The sequence below is a fragment of the Ambystoma mexicanum genome, chromosome 10 (genome assembly GCF_040938575.1).
Source record: "Ambystoma mexicanum isolate Mex_15411 chromosome 10, UKY_AmexF1_1, whole genome shotgun sequence".
Taxonomy (NCBI): domain Eukaryota; kingdom Metazoa; phylum Chordata; class Amphibia; order Caudata; family Ambystomatidae; genus Ambystoma; species Ambystoma mexicanum.
In genome coordinates this window covers 1,308,872,347-1,308,893,136 of record NC_090932.1, presented here as the reverse complement: position 1 = coordinate 1,308,893,136, position 20,790 = coordinate 1,308,872,347, and the positions used below count along the sequence as shown (strand labels likewise).

The window sequence follows — 20,790 nt, the reverse complement described above, 5'->3', positions numbered from 1 at the left end:
TTTGCATGTGGGCATGTCGGGGGCGTTCCAGGCGCAACTTGTGAATATGGTTACTTTGCACTGTTAATTCCATGAATACGCGGGGCGTGCATTTTTCTTTCTGCACGCAGGCTCACACAGTGTCCTTCTCGGCGCACAGCCCTTATGGGATTTCTGCACAGATTTCCATGAATCCGGCCCTTAATATGTACACTACCTGCAGCAGGATACCTAACATTTATCAAGATTTAATTTTGTATTTTATAGGTACGAGCTGAACTCAAAATGCAACAGTCAAGACAGCATGTGCATAGTCGAATAACAGATGGCAAAAATACACAACACCAGAAACAAAACCTAATGCTTTAATCGAGTGATCAGAGATGAAATACAAAAATAAAAAGCACACACCATGCAAAAGGTAAGGCAGGTAGAAACTCATCAAACCCGCAGTCACTAGGGCTCGGGACAGAGCATCAAGCAAGATGAGGAGTGTAATGTCCTTAGCCCGCATCCATGTTAACGGTACATGTCCAGATATTGACCCCAGATCGCTTCACACTTGTCCGGTCCACCTTTATGCTACCAAACACTTGTGGGATTCCATATTATTAGCCTCACGCGTTAGAGTCCATACGCCAGCAGGGAAATGGGATCTACTTTCTATAAAGCTAATTATTTGCCACCCGAAGAAGGAAGCCTGGGTCCTTCCTCTTCTCAAAAAAACTACTTTGGACCCTTTATTTCTTCCAACTACCGGCCCATCACCACAGTCCACTACTGTCTATCTAATGCCTGCCTTGCAACCATTCTTGTAACCAGCGCCTTGATGCCTACAGGTTTAAAGCTCTCTAGAAATTTGCGCCGACCCTCTGTTATGTGTCCAGCAGTCGGATACCGGCTGGAGAGGAATATGTGCTCTGTTGCCAGGTGCATAGTGAAGAATCATTGATTTTTTGCTACTGTTTCCGGGTGGAGGTTAAATAGCCACCACAAATAAAAAAAACCTCATTTTTATATATTTATTTTTTGATTCAAGATTCAAAATATAAAAATAGAGTTACTGAACAGGAGTGTCACTCCAACTTTATTCTCCCCTTTCCCAACGCATAACCCTACGTCCAAACTACTTTAAATGCAATATACTGTTTTCTCCTAATATAAAATTCACTGTATCTATTTATCAGTAAATATTTAATGTGTGCCCCTTGTAACTTGCCACCACCGTACTCCTTACTCGTTACAAAAATACCCTTCAAACTCTTGTTTACGTAACGGGCGTCAGAATTGTCCCTTTCTCCCCTCCCCCCAATCAAGTTCGTCCAAGCCCCCGTGGAGCCAGAGCCCAGGGGGATGCTCCCTGTTGGGAGTCGCCTGCCATGGTCATCCGGCAGGCGCCCCTGGGCGCTATCTCTGCTAGCGCCGTGCAGTCCCACTATGTGTGGGGGTGGGGGCCTGCCATGGACATCCGGCATGGCCCCGGGTGCCAGGGCCTCTGGCACCCTGGCGTGGGGTCACAGCCTGCCAGGCCTCTGACCGGGGGGACCTCGACTGCCATCCTGGCATGCGAGTCCCTCAGTGTCTGGGCGTGCAGGCCTGCGCCTCCACGTGTAGGCCTGGGGCCTACATGGATAATGAGACACGGACTCAGTCGTTCCTCTTTGGGAGTCTGCAGCCGCTCTGACTCACGTGCCTGCAGGGGCTCCTTTTATTAGCTTGGGCCATGACACAGTCATGGCCCATCTTAAAGGGGCCATACACGTGAGGAAAACACATCCCCTTAAAGGGGCAATGCACACAGGAGGGTCCCACCTAACACTCCTCCTTTTTCATAATGAACAAACAAACAGTGCCGAAACATACAGGCATCCCACCTGTTACAAAACAACAGAATACTTTTCGGTTTAGAACTTGTGGGGTAGGCAAATAATAAGATATGCCACCGCCACATACCTAGCTTGCTCAAACAATTAAAGACCTAACATATATTAACCCATTTCTAAACACACTCAACAAGTGACAGTCGTGGCAGGTGAGCTGCCAGAGGAACACAGGCAGTTCTACCACAGTTTGCAAAACCCTTTATTAACCTGGGGCTCGGAACGGTCAATATACAAACAACCGCCATGATTGGCGGCTGGCATTACATGCACACCTTGCAACGGCAGGATCACGGCCTCACCTTATCATTCTTTACTGAGACCACTTAAAAGCATGTGGTTAATATGCAGGTTCACAGCATTGAAACGCATATTTACTGAGTCCTCTTCAAACGATGATGGAATTACAGGACACCAGTCCATCTTCCATCCGCGTCCATTTGTGAGTCACCTCCCCGTGACCAGGTCCATGGATGGCGTAATTCAAAACCGGCAAAGCCGCGCCTGTCAGAGAACGCCAGGGGCCACATCGGCATAGACCCTTGATGTTATGGGCCGTCCATGCAGGAGTCCCTTCCCCCCAGGTCCTCGTCCCTTGATGGTACAGTCCACGGCTGGCAAAACCGCACCTGACCAGCGGCCACATCGGCATATCCTCCTTATGTTTAGAGCAGGGTAGCGAGACGCAGATCACAGGGCGTCCAGGCTGCTCCTGATGCTGTTGATGGGGACGGTGCTGCAGGTAGGGCCCGGGATGACAGGACATCGCTCACCCCACCCTTCTCGCGATGCTCCCCCAGTCAGGAGTGTCTTTTTCCCCCAGGGGTGCAGGAGGGCACACAAGCACTCATGATGAGCTGCACCCCATCCCTGCTCGCTGCACTGCTTCGAGGTGTTGGTTCGGTCCTCACGACGGCATGGCATGCAGGGCAGCACCAGTGGTAGGCAGTTCTGGAACCTTTGTGGCTCGGTGTCTAGGACACCCGTGGGGCAGACACGGTGACTGTGGTGCTATATTGTTGGTGCCACCGTGATGCCACATTTAAGCGACACACGGCTGTCTTGGGGGTGCACAGTTCCTTCCCTGCACCTTCTCTTCTCCAGACAAAGGCACGCACCCATGGTAGCAGGGCACTCGTGACGGGGCGATGCTGGTAACGTGGCGCTGAGAGTGGTGGGGGCAGCCCACCACATATTTATTCAGCTCCTCTTGCATGGAGGCATGGATCACTTCCTTGTCAGCCCCGCTGGGCTGGGCTCTTTAAAGGGCCTTCTACTTTCCAGGGCTCTGGCGCCGGAGCGCTGTTGCGAGTCACCGCCTCACGGCCTGGGGTCTTCATGATCTTCCTGCGGTGTAGGTTGCAGCCTGGTTGTCGTGCTCACCTCCTGCACCGCTGTATGCCCCGGGATGATGCCGGGGGGCTCCGGCGGTACCACGTCACCTGACAGGTATAGAATTGTGCAGGACACATATGGTAGTGGGGCCCCGTTGACCCACCAATGACGCCATCTCGACATCTCCTCCACACCCCAGGCAGGGGAAAGGCATCTCGCAGGGGAGGGCACACCTCTGTCCTCCATGATTGTGTGGCCACCAGACCGCAGTGCAGATTACCCCACAGGGGCGGCACTTCTCTCACGGCTCCATGCCAGAGCCAGTCCTTATGTGGCCCGCCGGGTGATATTAGCAGGCCGGCAGGGCCACCAGCTCCTTGATTCTCAGATGGTCCAGTAGGGGACTTTGGTGGGAGGGTGTCGAGACAGTCTGCAGGGCTGGCCATGAGCCCTCCTTGTCAGGGTGACCTATTTGACTTCCATTGCTTCCCCTGTGGCTTTCCTGGTGGCACTGTGCAGGGAGGTGATCACCGGTGTAGTGCACAGCACTTCACAGCATTACTTATGTTCTCAGAGTTCCATTAGGTACCTTTGCGTTTAACTTTGAAGCATCTCACCGCCACTGGGGGCCCAGAATCACTACTGGGGGCTGCATATGCTGAGTGGTTGGAGCACGTTACCTGCCCTCAATCATTACCAGCTAGGCCTGGGATCGCTGGAGGGCCCTCACTTCACGGCCCGCCTGTTCCAATGGCAGGCGTAGCAGTCGTCACCACTGGCGCCCCAGGATCACACTGGGGGCGCCGGCATCCATCGTGCCCACACGTGTGGGCCTCTATTTTCCTGCTCTAGACAGGAGCCTGTCTCCATCATCCCACCCAGCAGCCCGGGACCTCCCGCAGTCGCTTTCTGTTCCTTCCTGGGGGCGGAGGAGGCGGGTCAAGCACGGCCTCCCTTTTCGCAGCAGATGCCACTCATGATCTTCTTCGCTGGGGGCCGGGGCACGCACAGCCTCCCCTTTTGTCAGGCATGGGGAACGCCACCGGGGCACAGTGAGGGCTCCTGGCAGCATAACTTTGCTGCTGAAGCACCCCCCACCTCCCTACCAGCAGTTGGCCCCAGATCACGAGATGGGAGTGGCAGCAGTCCATCCCTCTGCTCCGGTGGGGGCGCCGGGGCAGCCGGCGCTCACCCGAGGCGTAGTCTGGGTGTTTTCGTGCATCTTCCTGTTCGCCGTGGCCGACGGGCCGGCCTCCTCCCTGCACGCAGCTAGTGCTGCAGGGAGCCGCTCTTGGATCCCCACACACACAGCGGGTGTCATGGGGACAGGCCATGCTGCGGATCTTCACCCTGGCCGCACGAGCACCCTCTTTTATGAGGACCGCGGCCAGGAGCACGGGACCGCCATCAGGGCGCTGGGATGGCCCCCCTTTCTCTTCCCCACGGGACCAGGGCAAACAAAGGCCTCGGTGTGCGGCGGATGCCGCAGGGGAGCGGAGCGTCACTCTCCCTTCTTCACGGCGTCGGCCGCTCACCTCTGCAGCAGGGGAATGGAGCCTCACACTCCCCTCTGATGTCGGGAGATGCTGCACCAGTGGGGTGGGCCGATGAGGGCCTCAGGGGAGACAAACATCCCGGCCGCACGAGCACCCCCTCTCAGAGGGCCGCGGCCGGGGATAATCCAGGGCGGGGCTCTCACTTCTTCTCTCCTCTCCCCACAAGGTCAGGGGAGCGTACCGCCCTCCGCGGCGGACATCGCCGGGGGAAAGGAAGCATCGCCCTCTCCCCACGGGCGCCTCCTTTTCTTTGCGGCCGCCACCGCTCATGTTCTTCTCCTTGCGGCGGAACGCTGCTAGTCGTGTGCCCCACCGCAGGGCAGCCCGGGCCTACACCGCCCTCGCCACGGCAGTGAGGCGCAGGCCACGCTGGATCCGCGGTGGGGTCGGATGCTCCTCCTCCCACCACATAACGGCAGCAGGGGGGGGGCGCGCGGATTCATGTTCCTCGTCGCCATTGTTGGGAGTCGCCTGCCATGGTCATCCGGCAGGCGCCCCTGGGCGCTATCTCTGCTAGCGCCGTGCAGTCCCACTATGTGTGGGGGTGGGGGCCTGCCATGGACATCCGGCATGGCCCCGGGTGCCAGGGCCTCTGGCACCCTGGCGTGGGGTCACAGCCTGCCAGGCCTCTGACCGGGGGGACCTCGACTGCCATCCTGGCATGCGAGTCCCTCAGTGTCTGGGCGTGCAGGCCTGCGCCTCCACGTGTAGGCCTGGGGCCTACATGGATAATGAGACACGGACTCAGTCGTTCCTCTTTGGGAGTCTGCAGCCGCTCTGACTCACGTGCCTGCAGGGGCTCCTTTTATTAGCTTGGGCCATGACACAGTCATGGCCCATCTTAAAGGGGCCATACACGTGAGGAAAACACATCCCCTTAAAGGGGCAATGCACACAGGAGGGTCCCACCTAACACTCCCTACCCCATTCACTGTAACCCCAGCTTTACTATATATTGTGCACCCTACACCCCTGTGTGTGAACTAGTCTCCTCTTTACTGTTACGTGCCCATAAGCGTCCCACAGAACTCCATCGAGACATCTCCCTACAGTGCAATGCAGCTATTAATCAAACGATAATGGAGGCAGAGATTAGAGTCGGTGATGGGTGCTTATGGGGCCGCGGAAAAAGAGGGTCACGGACCGTGAGACTCTGCTCTGGAATATAGAGGCACGAGTTCGAGAACGTGTGGGTGAGATAGGAGGGTGTGGCAAAAAGAGGGAGCCAACATCTGCCCCGGCCCGCCCCCGCTTGATTTAAGGCTGGGCAATGGGCATACAAGGGAAGCAATGCTCTCTGACGAAAACGAAACCTAACGGTTTATGACATCTTTAAAGAGGTAGTTTTTTTGCATCGCGTGACAGCCACTGATCCCAAGTCCCTCCTTGAGAGGAAAGTTCAGCCGCAGGCACTATATAAGTCGCCGCTGGCAGACCTGTACTCTGGGAGAGCCTTGAGTAGCCTATTGCAGAACTTCTCACCGGGAGACAGACATCTTTTTAGCAGAGAAAGCCTGACAGAACCCGCCTCAACAGCGAGCCTGTCACCAGAGGGAGTCTGACGGAGCCAGTCACCGGAGAGTCGGACACCTTTTCACTAGTGACAAACTAACAAAGCGTGCCTGTCACCACAGAGTCTTCGGGGCAGGCAGCAGGCGTAAAGTCGGAGCAGGCACCAGGGATGGCGTGGCAGCCGCTAGCAACGACGCTGCAGGCACAGCTCACAGAAACCCAGGAGCTTTACCAGACCCCTGCCAACAAGCTGGACGCCTGGATCGAGCGCTGCCTCATGCCCAACGGGGAGTTCAATGTCCAGGTGGGAGACGCCATTGACAGGATCGGAACCTTTCTGAAACAGACGTGCTTCAAGACCACCAAGGTGCACAAAGTGGTGAAGGTGAGTGCCTTCCCTGGTAACGGTCCTCTCTCGTGATGGATCGTGCTCCCTAGTGAGGGAGAGCCCTCCCCTCCCCGGTGGAGTCTCCCTTTACCGGAGAAACCCCACTCCCCGAGAAGGCGAGTCTCCCCTGTGTTAATATCTGGAATTTGATTAAGGGTTTGCATGTGGACGTTTCGGGTCAAAGCTTAAGCATATTGAATATACAACCCACCACCACCTAAAGGATTTCTAAGGGAGGGGAGAATGTAGCTAGTGCTTAGGTTCCCAGCGAACGCTGAAAGCAGCCAAGGCACTCAATATTATGCTTTTTAAACCTGTTTACACTCCATGCTTATGGAGCTCGAGGCGAAGGCAGGGCCACAGACCTTCACTGCATCTGCCACCACACACCACTCAAAACACTTCGCACATCACCTCTGCCATAAGAATGCAGCTACAAAGATTCGATATATAGCTGCACACATATGAACTATCCCTCTCCCTCGCGGCTGCCCCTCACCACCCATCCACGTGCCAGTTCGGCATGGGAGGTTAGTAAAGGATCTGGCCTTCGCTTCATATCTTCGCACTGGCCGCTATGCACACACGCATACTAGCACTTTTCGATTTTCCCAGTCCTGGAATTCGTTCCCCAAAGGGTGTTCAACCGACGGCGTGTTGGCGCTATACAAATGACACAATGTTCTTCAAGAAGCAGCGGTGGGTGGTACTTGCTTTTACCTCCCTTTATTCCGTGTAGAGTTTTAAACCATACAGTTTAAGACATGGGGCTTCATTAGATGCCCGGCGGTAGCCATGCAGGTAAAACCGGCAGGCTGCCGCAGGACTTGCGATTTTTTCCGGCACCTGGCTTGCCGGAAACCCCAGGGGATTACGACCCTGGTGTTCCTGGAAGTCAGGCGCCGGGAAATTGTTAATCACCATTCCCATCTGAGTCCGATAGGACTCAATGCGAATGGGGATGACGGAAGCACTGGCACCGTGCCGGTGCCTCCGTGAAACGGCACCTGCCCGCAGACTTGTAGAGTGCCAGTCCGGTAACAACGGTGCCGGTACCCTTACCGGCACCGTTGTTACCGGACCGGCACACTCCTAATGAGGCCCATATTCTTTGAGTTGCCCGGCTATGCTTTGCTATCCTATGCCAAGCAGCACTATCTGCTAATCTGTGGAAGGATATTGTAATAATACTGTATTTGTGACAGTTCAACTGGACATTTGTGTTATAATCTTCTAGTTTTGACATCACAGCGGTCGATTATATGAAAATGTGTTGAAATGCTTTCATTGTTACTGTTAAATTCAGGTGAAAAAATAAATCTCAACTCACCCTACAGCATTACTTCAACAGTCTCAATTTAGCTATACTGATGCCATGCTATACCATATAACAGGGATGCAAAGCACCTTATATTTAAAGTGAGTGTTGTTAAGTAGTGTAGTCCTCTGTGCCCGCTGCTAACATCAAGGTGTGCGGCCTGCTGCTGGAATTGGTCCTCCGATGAGCTATTCGCCAGATGCCATAACAAGTAAAGAGGAAGAAGAACATTTTGCAGAACTAAGTGCTGACCGCGCTGGCCATTAGTAATTCACTTATCCAAGGCGAGATTTTTAAAAACCAATCAACGGTGTCCATGTACATTTTGAAATCTTTAAAAGGGCATTGTGACAAATTGACTTCTGCCCTGCAGGAGTACAAAGATGAGTAGAGGCTAAATCGCCTACTCAGCCCTCACACTTCTACAAACCAAGAGCCAGTGCAATAATGAAGGTAAAACAGGCACAGTTAAGAGCAATACCTCCATCGCCTTTTGTGGTGACGTGGGACCAGGAAAGGCTATCCTCTCAAGAGGGGTGAGAATGTGGTTCAGTAGCAACCCAAACATAACAGTGCAAAATAAAGGAACGTCCAATCAAGGTTCTATACAATATATATAAATATACTTTAATCAAACAGGCCATGTACAGTATTTTTTTTTGTTTTTTTAATAAAACATTTTATTAGTTTTTAGTTACTCAAAGAACATACAGCCCCATACAGCGGGGCAAACACATTTTCCCTTACCCGCCCGCCAATGGTTCGCCGCCATAGTCTTGTACCAATGAGTCTTTAGACATGTTCTGACATTTATTCCTTTTATATCACCCAGCTTGCAGCACTTTCGAGTCTTTGAGTGGTAGTTTGGTTTGTCATTATATATTAGCTTTAGTGCGCATCTTCCCAGCTGCGCCATATTTTTTGAGCTTTCTCAGGACACCCTCTGGCAGTGTAAACCCTTTTTTCCATTGCGATGCAGATGTCTACATCTGCAATCCATTGTTCATAGTTCGGTGGCCTTTCGGAGCCCCACAGTTGCGCTATATTCCTTTTTAAGTATCACAGTGGTGGTGGAAAAGAATGCTTTTTCATACCTTGTTAGTTCAATATCTTCTTCTATCCCGAGCAGTAGTTGCTTTGGATTTACTGGTATCCTTTTCCCCATTACACTTGACAGTTCATCGCAGCATTTCTGCCAGTATTGCTGAATGATGGCACACTCCCACACTATGTGGTAGAAGGAACCTTCCTCCCTCTTGAACCTCAGGCAGTTTGGGCTAGTGGTCTTCCCCCAATTGAACAATTGAACAGTGCCACCCTTGGATAATAAATTCTATGTAATATTTTTAGTTGAACTAATCTGAGCCTGGAGGAAATAGCCGATTCTCTGGGGTACATTAATGCGGTTACCCATTCTTCTGGAAGTATGACACTCACCTCCCTCTCCCATTTGGTTTTTAGACCTGTCAGTTCTTTCGTGGCAAAGGAGTTTATGGCGTTATACATAGTGGATGTGACTTTATGTTTAAGCAGTTCTGGGAACAGGTTGCGTTCCAGCGGGGAGTAGTCAGGCACATCAGTCAGTTCAGGGAGGTGAGCAGGCCATGTACACTATTAATATCTAGAAAACACAATGAAAATCCCATCCCTGTACAATGAGCACAGAATATTCAAAGATTGCACAAACAGCGCTCTGGGTAGTGAGATGGGGGGAGGGGCGGAGAAAAGGCAATTAAAGACCACTATGTTAAAAAAGGATATGTTCTTGAGTGCAAAAGGGATACAAGTGACCTAATCAGTCTTTAGGGCCTATAAATGGACCAAGGGGGGCAGTTAACAGCCAATAGTACCTTTTTTGCGGTACTCAGTGGTCTGGCAGTGCCGAATCAGACTTCTACTGTGCAAGCAATTCGAAGATCAGGAGAGTGTAAACAGAGCACCGGAGGGTCATGGTGGTTCAAATGTGTCGAACGGTTCTTGAAACATGGCTCTGAGCAATTCAACAGCAAAAAGCAGTAGGGTACGATTATCTTGGCCCTCAGGGTGCTGTGAACCGCAATCCAGGGGCTCAGGGACAAGATTAGTCCTTTTTTTGTGCCTTCAAACACGGGGGAGGCTGGCACCCAACTGCAGGGGTCATTCAACACAGTGAGGTTCTGGGTACTGTTGTGGCTGGCAGAGAGGACGGTCTTGTTCGAACAGCAAATTCACCCCAATGTTCCCTGAGGATGGGTAGGGTACAGAGCTTGCTTCTGCTTATGAATACCTACATTCACCTCACAAATGGAGCACTCTGGAAAGGACTGCTCTTCCGGCAGAGTCCAAACAAAATCTTCTTCAAGGGTTGGGGTCCAAAATATGATTCAAAGATGATTCCAAGAAGTTGTGTGAGACCCCATTTTTAAAACTAAAAGCGCACAGGTGATTGAACTAAAGCTATCCTGCCTTAATGGTCAAATCCCTGTTCTGGAAAGAAGTGGAATTTGCTTTTCTGACAACACGCCCAAAGTGCTCTGTGCTAGAGGACGTGGAGGGGATAGGAAGGAGAGGCAACGGAAGAGAGAAACAAGATGTGCAAACCTCCCTCACATGTACAGAGATCTCCCTCTCTCCACTAACCCATTCCCTTCCCATCTCAATAGGACCAAAGGCTTTTAGAAATGCAACACAATGGTGTCAGGCCATGTCTTTTGTGAATGGGTGTGCCCTTTGATTCCTGTTCCCAGGCCATCTTCCTGTAGAATGGCTGTCCCTGGGAAAGGGTGCTTCCTGCCCTTACAAAGGAACAAAAAAAGACAATCCCCAAGGCTACATTCATACCAGTAGGTCAAGCTCCAGCCTTTCTGGGGAGAATACACAACACCCTTACACAGCTGAACTGGTCTCTAGGGCTGACACATGTGTGATATCGATTTGATGTGGCTGCAATGATTATGAGCAGTGCCATGCATCATGCCCTATCTCAGGCATGGCCTGTTTTAGAGTTTGCCCTGCCATCATCACATTTTTGGTACAGGGTGCATATCTTGAATGCAGCCCTTGTGCTGCTGAGACTTGCCTGTCACTGCAGCTGTCAAATGGGCACCTGTGACTTTTGAACCTGCTCTGTGACACTGGCAGGTACTGCAGATCAGGATACTGAAGTAGCAAGGCACAAGAATATACTATGATTTTGGCATGGAGTATATGAAAGAGGAATCTGATGTGCACATTACTCTTTCAGAAATGGAATTACCTGCATCATTTTATTAATTGATAAAAATAAAAAAAAGCCAGTGTACGCTCACCGGGTCTCTGCAGAGGCGTTGGGGCACGGTTGCAGCCCTCCCTGAACTTGAATCACCCCCTTCAGGCCTCTCCCTCAGTAGAAAAGCTGTGAGCGGTGGTACGTGCTGATACTGCTCCTGCGTGGAAATAAGAGTATGAGAGTGCCCCAATCTGTGATTGTTGTACCTCTCAAACCCTTCACCCCAAAGTACGGTTTCTGTGAGCATACGCCGGCCCATAAAGCTCACCTGTGAATTATGGAAAATAAGCTCTCCGTCCTGCTACTTCTGGCAGGGGTGCGTCGAATGGGATCTAGTTCCTTCACTGATCCCTGATAAGGATTAGTCCAGTCCAGCTGCGACTATGCTTCTCCTTATGATTGGTAAGTATTTCTTGAGCTCTTGTGATGCTGTTTGTTCTGTTTAATGTCTTTATATGTTGCTTCTATTTATGCCCGCAATAATGTCTCTCTTCTGTTTTCTTCCCTTAGATGGAAATGCGGCCTCAATGCAGCTGTGAAACGCGGCGGGATGGAAGATGGATGCTACCGCAATGTTCAACAGCAGGTAAGTGATGTTTTACGGAAAAGCGCAAAGATTGGCGAAGCGCAACCTTAAACTGACTGTTTTTTCGATGTCTTCCTTGCAGGCGCTGCTGTTGACGATGGAGCGTGTCGTGCTGCGGTGCCAAGATAAAGATTTCGGCGTTCCGGAAAGTGTAAAGATGAATACTTGGTTCGCCGAAGAGATCTACAGGTAAGAACAGCTTCCCCCAGTTGGTAAGTATGCTGGCAGAAAGCAGGATGTCCAGGAAGCAGGATCTGCAAAGGTAAGTCTGACCTCAGGCGACGGTGAGAGTTACGCTGCTTGCAAGTGCAGAATAACGCGAAGCATCTGTCTTGAGGATCTGGGCAGCTTATATAGCTGAGATCGTGGGCACGCCCATTAGGGCCGGCTTACCAGCCACACCCTGCCACTCCTAGAGAGTGAGCACGTGCAAAGGCAATTCATTAGCAGCCACACCCAAGAATACACTTGGGACTGCTTAATGGATGGAATGTTCAAGGTTAATGCATCCTGCTTAATGGATGGAATGTTCAAGGTTAAGGCATCTGAAGTGCTATGTCCATAATAAAAGCCTTTTGGTGTTAAATGGATGTGCTTGTTTACTTTTATTCATGAGCCTGGAGCCAAAGGCGCCAGGACAGTGTCCACCCAAGTCTCCTGTGTTTGCGACCCCTGCATGCCTGTACCCTGACCTCATGACCATGACAGCCAGGCCTTTCACACCCTGGCCAGATGGAAATTCATCACAGGCATTATTTTCCCATACCTATTCATGGCTATTAGTATATCATTTCAAACTTAATTGGTATACAAGTTGTACCTAGCTTATCATTCGTCGATCAAGCACTCTCACTCACGCTCTCTCTTTTTCTCTCTCACCCCCTCTCGCTCTCTGTCGCTCTGTCAGTCACTTTCTGTCTTACTCTATGTCTCTGGGCCTCATTACCGATCCGGCGGTAACTGTGCTGGTGCTACCGGCAGGTTGCCGCCGGACCTGTAATAAATTACTGGTGCCTGACTTCCCAGTGTTACCGGGCTCTTCCAAGCCCGGCAGCCGGGAAGTCAGGCGCCGATAATTTCGTTAATCCCATTCCCATAGACTCTATTGGAGTGGGGACACGGAGGCGGCGGCCCCTGCCAGCTACACCACATAATTTGCTTCCATGACGGCTTTGCCTACCTTGGCCACTGTGCCTGGCAGGGTCAGACCTGTTGGGCACAGCGGCTCCGGCAGGGAAACTTGTAGTTTGCCGGTCTGCAAATAACGGTGCCAATAAGCTTACCGGCACTGTTGTTTCAAGACCAGCAAACTTAGAATGAGGCCCTCTTTTTACATGTGGAGGAGAGATGCATTGCCAGGTGCGGGTTTGATAGAGCCAGCTCAGCCATTGATAACTGCTGCACTCGTATTCAATATTTTCTGATAGAAGGTTATTATTCCAAGATGGACAGTCTGGGCACATCTATTATACGCTTTCGAAAGACCAATGTGAAAAAGGGGAACTGGACAAACAGCACGAGTAAGGGTTGCAGCCTGCTTTACATAAAATCAAATGGCATAATGGGGACATAAGGATGACCAGAGACCTTTGTAATTGACAAATATATCTGTGATAAATGGGTTGTATGCTTAATTCACTAAATACATAATGCACACTGGGCTGATGCTCATTTAATTTTTCACCACGTTTACCCTAATTTTAAAATGTCTTCAACATTGAACCGTATAATGATGAAATAACTACTGCTCTGCAGGAGTAAGGGATGAGTAGTGGATAAAGCCACTACTCAGCCCCCCTCCCCACTACTACTAAACCAGCAATGATCCAAATCATAAAGGTGAAAAAGGCACAGCCCGACATGGATACCTCCTTTGCCCTTTGGGGCAGCGCAGGTAGAGGGGTGACTATACTCTTCAGGCGGGGAGTGAACTGGTACAGGAGCAACACAAACAGTAATAGTCCAACCAAGGTTCTATATTTTTTTTTTATTTTTTTTATTGCATCAATTAGTTTCCAAAAAAAACTTTAAATGCATACTGAAACCAAGATTTTCTTACAGAGACATAAAATTACATCAATTATATATAGGGAGGAAAAGTAATAAAGATAAAAAAGTGTAGCTAAGTATCCAGTTTTGTGAAAATTTCTCTCACGAAGTTCAACAGTGCCAAGGTCGTGGATACTTTTCCTCCCCTTCTTAAAATTGTCCACCTCTCTTGCAAGGATAGAGTAGTTAGATTTTGGAAGTGCGACCCTAGCCATTTTTCTCTGGGCCTAGATAAAGTAACACAGTTCATCACCAAGTGCTGTAAGGTTTCAGTCTCCTGCCCACAGCAACGACACAACAAACTAGGTTGCACCTCCTTTTTATTTCTTCTCCCTAGAACTTCTCTAGTGTGGAGGAGATTTAATCGGAATTTTAGAAATCGGTCCCTTTCCATGCTTGAGGGAAATTTGTCGAGATACGGGTGCACGGTACCTCTATGGTAATGCTCATCCATGCCCTGGGTTATAGATGAAAAGGCACTAAATCTGTCCAAGGTGGCTATCCAATCCCAGTCCAGGAGTTTCCTCTTTACCGTGTGCGGATTTAGCACAAGGTTTTTAGGTTCCAAGGCTATAAAGTTCAAGATTTCTGTGCAGATTAACTGCCACTTGGTTAGAGCCGGGATCAGTTTTCTTGTCATGGCTTCATTAATGGCCAGGAAACCACTTCTTTCCTGTGGGTGCAAACATTTACCAAGGAGTGTCAATGATTTCCAAGCCATGGATACGTAGAGTGAAGATAAGCCCAGTTCTTTACGGATACTTTCAATCGGGATCGATGACGGTAGACCCAATACTCTTTTCCAAAACAGACCCTCCAACAGTCTCCAAACCTCTGGAGTGAGGAAAAAGGTCGCCTCCGCCGCATAGGTCAAAATGGGCGAGACTTTCAGTTTATAGAAGACAATCAGTGGTCTAAGGGAGAAGGAGCAGTATCGCCGTTTAATTAACAGTGCTTGGGAAGCTAAGTTCGTGACTTTACTTCTAAGTCTTTCGATACCCGGACCATCTTGGATACTGTTGTTTAAGGTTACTCCAAGGTATACCATGGTTGAGACCACTGGTACCACTTCCCCCGACAAGAACCACCTTAGATTTTTAGCGCCCCTGATGGGGCCTAGCCTCAGGATCTGTGACTTCTTCGGATTTATTCGGAGGCCATTACCTTGTATATACAACTCAAGTGCCTTTAGTTGGCGCTGTAATCCAACAGCAGTCTGGTCTAATAGCAGGAGGTCGTCCGCAAACAACAACCTTGCCACGGGAGTCCCCGCGATCTTAGGGGGGAAACATCTCACTGCTTCAAAGGCTTCCTGCATGTCGGATATGAAGAGACAAAATACCGCTGGAGCCAACCGACAGCCCTGTTTCAGCCCATTCATGGCCTCCACACTGTTTGAAAGGTTGCCCTGTCTGTCCAGCCTTACTTTAAGGGTTGTCCCAGTGTGCAGTGCTTCCAAGGGTTCTCTCAGGTTGTTCGGACAACCCCATTTCCTCAGTTTTTGCCATAGATTACAACGGTCGACAGAGTCGAACGCCTGTTCCAAATCTATGGACGCAATGTAGATGTTTTTGTAACTTTTCTCCTTGACCAGGCATTTTAATATATTTATGATCAGAACATTTAGGGATGTCCCAATGCCCTTACGAAAACCTGATTGCCAAGGGTCCAAGTGATTTGTCGACCAACTCCAACCGTTCAGATGTTTCAGGATTAGCGCTGCAAAAATTTTGCCCACGACGTCCAAGAGGGCAATTGATCTGTAGTTCGTGGGCACAGACCTATCTCCCTTTTTAAAAATCGGCACGATTATGGACGTCGTCCATGATTTGGGTAACTTTTTTAGTCTCGTTATATCGTTGAACAACAACAGCATAAATGAGGCCCATTTTTCCGGGTCCTTTTTAAGGATGTCGTTAGTAAGGCCGTCCGGACCTGCAGCTCTTGAAGAGTTTGAGTTTTTAATTAGGTCGAGAATGTCTTGTTTTCCAAATTTAATGGCCCAAGATTCGTCGGCTGATAAGGGTATTTGTGGACCACTTTTTATCCCCTTGGAATAAAGATTACGAAAGTGGGTTTCCCATACTGTTGCTGCTATGGGATTCACCATCTTGGAGTCCGGAGGGGTATTTATTTCATTAATCAATTTCCAAATACCAGTGATATTTTTAGTAGTTAACAATTCTAGCATTGTCTCACTGGCCCTCATTACGACCCTGGCGGTAAGGGGTTTGCGCCAGCGTTAGCTGCGCCGACCCCTTACCGCCAACTACGAGTTCCCATAGCGCCATGGTCACTTTTCCGCCCGCTTTTTGCGGGCGTAAAAATCCATGGCGCTATGGGACCTTGGTGTTAATTACGCCACCGTAATGTACGGTGGCGTAATTAACGCCTTCCCCACTCCCATTGAGCCCTATGGGGCCGAAATGGGAATGGGGAAGGGTAAATGGGTCAATGGGGACTTACCGCCCCGCCGACCTCGGAATGGGGCGGTAAGTCCGCCATCCGCCATGGCGTAAACGGACTTTACGCCATGGCGGAAAAGTCCGCCGATGGCGGAAAAAATCCGCCAGGGTCGTAATGAGGGCCACTGTCTTGTTGCACCAGTTGATGTTTATGTTGCGTGATCCAATTCCTGTAGTTGTTTCTGAATTTTTTGTACAGGAATAAATCAACTGGTGCACTGGTTTTAAGAAATCGCCTCCTGGCTTTTCTTACAGCTTTTTGTTTTGTCACTACATGGTGATCATAAGTGTGCCGAGTACATTGGTGACTACCCCTGGCAGCCGCCTTTGTTCGAAAGATCTTCAGTACTTCAGCATATTCGATCAGTTTGGAACCTTGGTCTTTAATTAAAGAATCCAACACCAGGCTCATCTCTTTTCTTCCCATACGTAGTCTGTTTCCCCCCGGAGTTATCTCAAGGGGCTGATTTGGTAAATGTTTGGCTGGTATAAGGGGGGACTTATCCCAGGCCTCAATTACAAGTTCCAGAATGTTGTGGTCACTCTGGGTCGTGGGGACCACTTTCAACGATGTTAGATTTCCAAAGAGAATTTCTGATACAAAAATGTAATCCAACGTGCTCATTTGATTGGCCCGTTTCCAAGTTGGAGCGGCTGGTTGGTCGCCCAACAAGTTCCCATTGACCATATGGATATTCCTAGCTGTGAGTTCCTTCTCCATGTTTACTCCTCTTATTATGTTTTTAGAGGCGGTCAAAGGCACAAATTCAATCTTCCTCTGATTCTTATCGTAGCATTCCGTATTGAAATCGCCACATAGAAGGATTTCGAGTTTCGGGCACTCAGTCCTAGCATCGTCTATGGCTTTCATAAGGACTTCCATAAATGTGTCTTCTTCTCGTGCTTTAGGACCCCAATATACATTACATATTAGGAGCTGCCAGTCTTGGGATCGTAGTGAAGATTTTGTTGTAGATGAAATCCTAATGAGTTGGATCCAAGGATTCCTATTTACTGATGAAAGCACTTTTAAGCCACTGGTGCGCTTTACCCCTACCAAGAGGCCTGCACTCGGCCTCCCTTTCAAGCCCTTTATTGCGGGATTTAAGAGTAGCTCGAACCTATCCAAGAGGGGAAGATCACACAGCCAGGTTTCCGAGGAGGTGCGAGTATTCCCTTGTGTTCCAACTCATGATTTTTATCCCTTTTGATACGGGATTGAGTTGGGCACTCCTGGGGCACTGATGATGTTATGATTTGGCGGATAGGGACCAACTCCAGTCCTCTGAGCTGTTCTCCAGGATCAATCCGGCTTTGTCATGGTTGAGTGCGCACATGGTCTTTTCTGTTGTCCTCCCCTCGTACACCCCTATCGCTCTTACCAACGTTCGCCTGCTGTTCCTTTTTGAGTTCGGCGGAAGAGTTTAAGGAGTTACTTAATGTGTGTTTCGGGTCTTTAGGACTTACACGTTCTAAACTGGTCCCCTCCTCCAACTCCTTTAACACGAACCCACATAGATTGAGTTTAGGACCCAACTCCAAAAGTGAGCTTTTGATGTTTCGATCACCTGTGTGGAGAATCACACTATCATGACGCTGTTCATTGTGAAATTCAATCCAGTCTATATCCCTAGATTTTAGGTGGTCAGGATAGTCCAGAGATTGCAGGAGTCTCATAACATTTGCCCGATTCATAATCAGATTGTCTTCGTAACCCAGGGTTCTTTCCAGTAGCACTCTGTAGTGTGCTGGAGCGTTGTGTATCTCAGACCCTTTGTGGACAGTCTGGTTAGTGAGTCCTGATACTAGCATGTTCTCTATATTTTCCGCCCATGAGACTGTTCTTCTAATCCCCTTTATCGTATCCATACGGTCTCCTTTGTTGTTATAGACTTCCGAAAATTTCCGGACCAGGAAGTTCCTCCTGTCTTCCAGTGTTACAAAGTCCAGGGGGCTAAGTGTCTGCACAACCATACTTCCTTTTTCCAAGGAGCAGGCCTTGTCTTCTCTCCCAGTGTGCACTCTAGATTCCCACTTGAACTTTTTAACTGAGTCCGCTTTCGGCACCGACAACGTTGGTAATGAGGGCTTTTTAAAAGTTACTTGTCGCTCCTCCCGATCTTTAAACATCTGACCCTCCGTCGCCCCTTTGTACTCAACACCTTTGCTTTTGTTTTGTACTTCAGAGTCATCATCCTCAGTTCCACTTTCTGTATCGGATGTATTTGTTCCCGACTTCTCCTCCCATGAGGTGTTCATGTCCGAGTAAACAGATAAGTCCATGAGGGAAATATCAATGTTTTCGTTCTCCCTCTCGCTGACCAGCGGGCGACGATGCTCATCTGGGCTCACATTTTGTGAGAGGGCGGGGGGATCACCGATTTTATTTGATGATCTGTCGTGAATCAATGATTTGGAGGGGAGGGTCAGATTCCTAGGTAGAGTTAGGCCGCTAACGGTTATAGATCTCGCTGAAGGTTTCCTTGTATTCAAAGGCCCCTGTCCTGTAGGTTTTTCCGGCAGCATAGGGGTCTTCCCGTAATTTCTTTCTCCTTTCTTGTTTACTTTGAGTTGACCTTTGTCTGAATGGGAAAGGCCTGTTTTGGGTTTCCTGAAAAGATCAAACACTTTAGTAGTATTAGTTGATTCTGAAGCCTTGGGTGGATCCACTATCACCTGCGGCAAGGTATTTGTTGCAGTGGAGGTCACTGAGCGACCTTCTTTAGGGGCAGGACCACTCTCCTTCGTTGCGGGGACGATCGCCCACACGGTATTATCCGTGTTAGTAGAGGCATCCATGAATTTTAATAGGGGGGTATCTACAAAAGAACTCTTAGAGGGCGGTACCACCTGAGGTTTTGTAGTTTGTGCTGGGGTTACAAGATCCATCAGGGGGCCACCCACTCCCCCATGCAGAAGACCTAGCCTTTCAGATCTCCTTGTTTCTTTTTCCTTTATAATCGGCTCGATGATGCTTTTCAAGATTTCAGTCGTATGTTCATCATTTTTTTCCAGTTTCGACTGGATTGCTGTGACAAAGCCTTCAATGAAGATCATTTTGGAGTACAGCATAGCAATTGTTGTCGAGTGGTCCCGAAGCTGGTCATTTTGCGTCTCTATGAGTTTCATGAAGGGGGCCATTACAAGGGCAAAAGCTGTAATCATTCCGGGATCGATTTGCGGGTCCTTTTTAGAAGAGTCATCTACTTGGGTAGATACCAGGACAGACAGGAGGTCCTCATCTGTGGGTGATGGTTGTCTTCTTTGCTGTTTGCTCGGGAATGGAGCTTGCTGAGGAAAGACTCCTTTGTGGAATCTTTGAGGGGGACCCCCAATACGATTTTATTTGCTGGGGCAAGTTGCCCCCCTCTTGTGTTTAAAAGTGCGCCCTTGCGCTCGGGGGCTGTGGTGTAGGACCCCCAAATGTCCGTTTGATGGTGACTAAGCCGTGACGTACAGTAGTCCGGGAAACGGCCTTGGGGAGATGCCTTATTTTGCTGGTCCCCACTAGAAAGGTCCGGACAGATTACAGTATTCGACAAGGAGATCCCAAATGGTTTCCAACCTTTGTCCGGTCTTTGTGCGTAGGGCTGACCTCCCTTGGACCCATTGAGAGTACCAAAGACAAAGGGGTTCGCGTCTAGAGGGGGTGTTAACCTTGGAGAACCCATTGCATCGTCGGGGGCCGGACCCAAGTCCTTTAGTGCGGGAGGGGTAATATTTGGAGGGGTCAGTTTGAGAAAGGCCTCCCGCAGAGTTTCATTGGGGGACAGACCTGACAATGGATCCTTACTCAGTCCCGTTTCTTCCGTGACCACCGCTCTATTTGGAGTTAAGAAAGTTCCATTTTCTTTGGGTGGCCCCGGAGTTTGTGGAGTCTGTAAGGGATGTTGAGGGTGTGAATGAGTAACTTCTCTTTCCCCTGCACTCGGTCCCTTCCCCTCCCCCTCTCCCGTGTTTAGTTGCAAAATGTTTTCATGTGAAGCAGTGGTGCTTGTAATGGCTACTTCAGGGTAGAGGTCCCCCATTGTCCTGAGTGGAGGAAGTTTGGGGGCCGGGGAACCAACCATTGTCCGCAGATAAACAGTTGAACCCAAGCGGACTGGCTGGAATTTCAGGGCAACTTCCAGTACCGTGTACCACAAGTCTTTTAATCAAAATAGTGCGGTGAACCCTTGTAGTACACTTCCGTACCAGTAGAAACGTGCAGGAAAAATTCAGTAAGTATAATTCACAATTACCTTTCTGCCTTCGTGCCTTCCTGCCGCAGACTGCCAGAGACTGCACTTTGCCGCCCTTCAAAAATGTGCACAGTTTTTGCTGTCAACCATGCAGGAGCAACCATCCGTTGGACAGGAGCCAATCTTACTGGTGCACCCCAGTGCGCCAAACAGCCGCACAACAGCCAATGGACTTGACTCCTGTCGGGCTTAACGCCGCGAGGGTGGTTGGGCCTGCTTTTTGCTGGTGAGGTG

At 49.8% G+C, this 20,790-nt stretch overlaps 1 protein-coding gene across 1 annotated transcript in view; it reads left to right on the top strand.

Annotated features, from left to right (window-relative positions):
• Window positions 1-6,101: 6,101 nt before the first annotated feature.
• Window positions 6,102-20,790, top strand: part of LOC138493020 (2'-5'-oligoadenylate synthase 3-like) — a 352,001-nt gene continuing 337,312 nt past the window's right edge. The window contains exon 1 of the mRNA XM_069620269.1: window positions 6,102-6,647. Coding sequence (XP_069476370.1) covers window positions 6,432-6,647 — 216 coding nt within the window. The 5' untranslated portion in view covers window positions 6,102-6,431. The remainder of the gene's footprint in view (window positions 6,648-20,790) is intronic.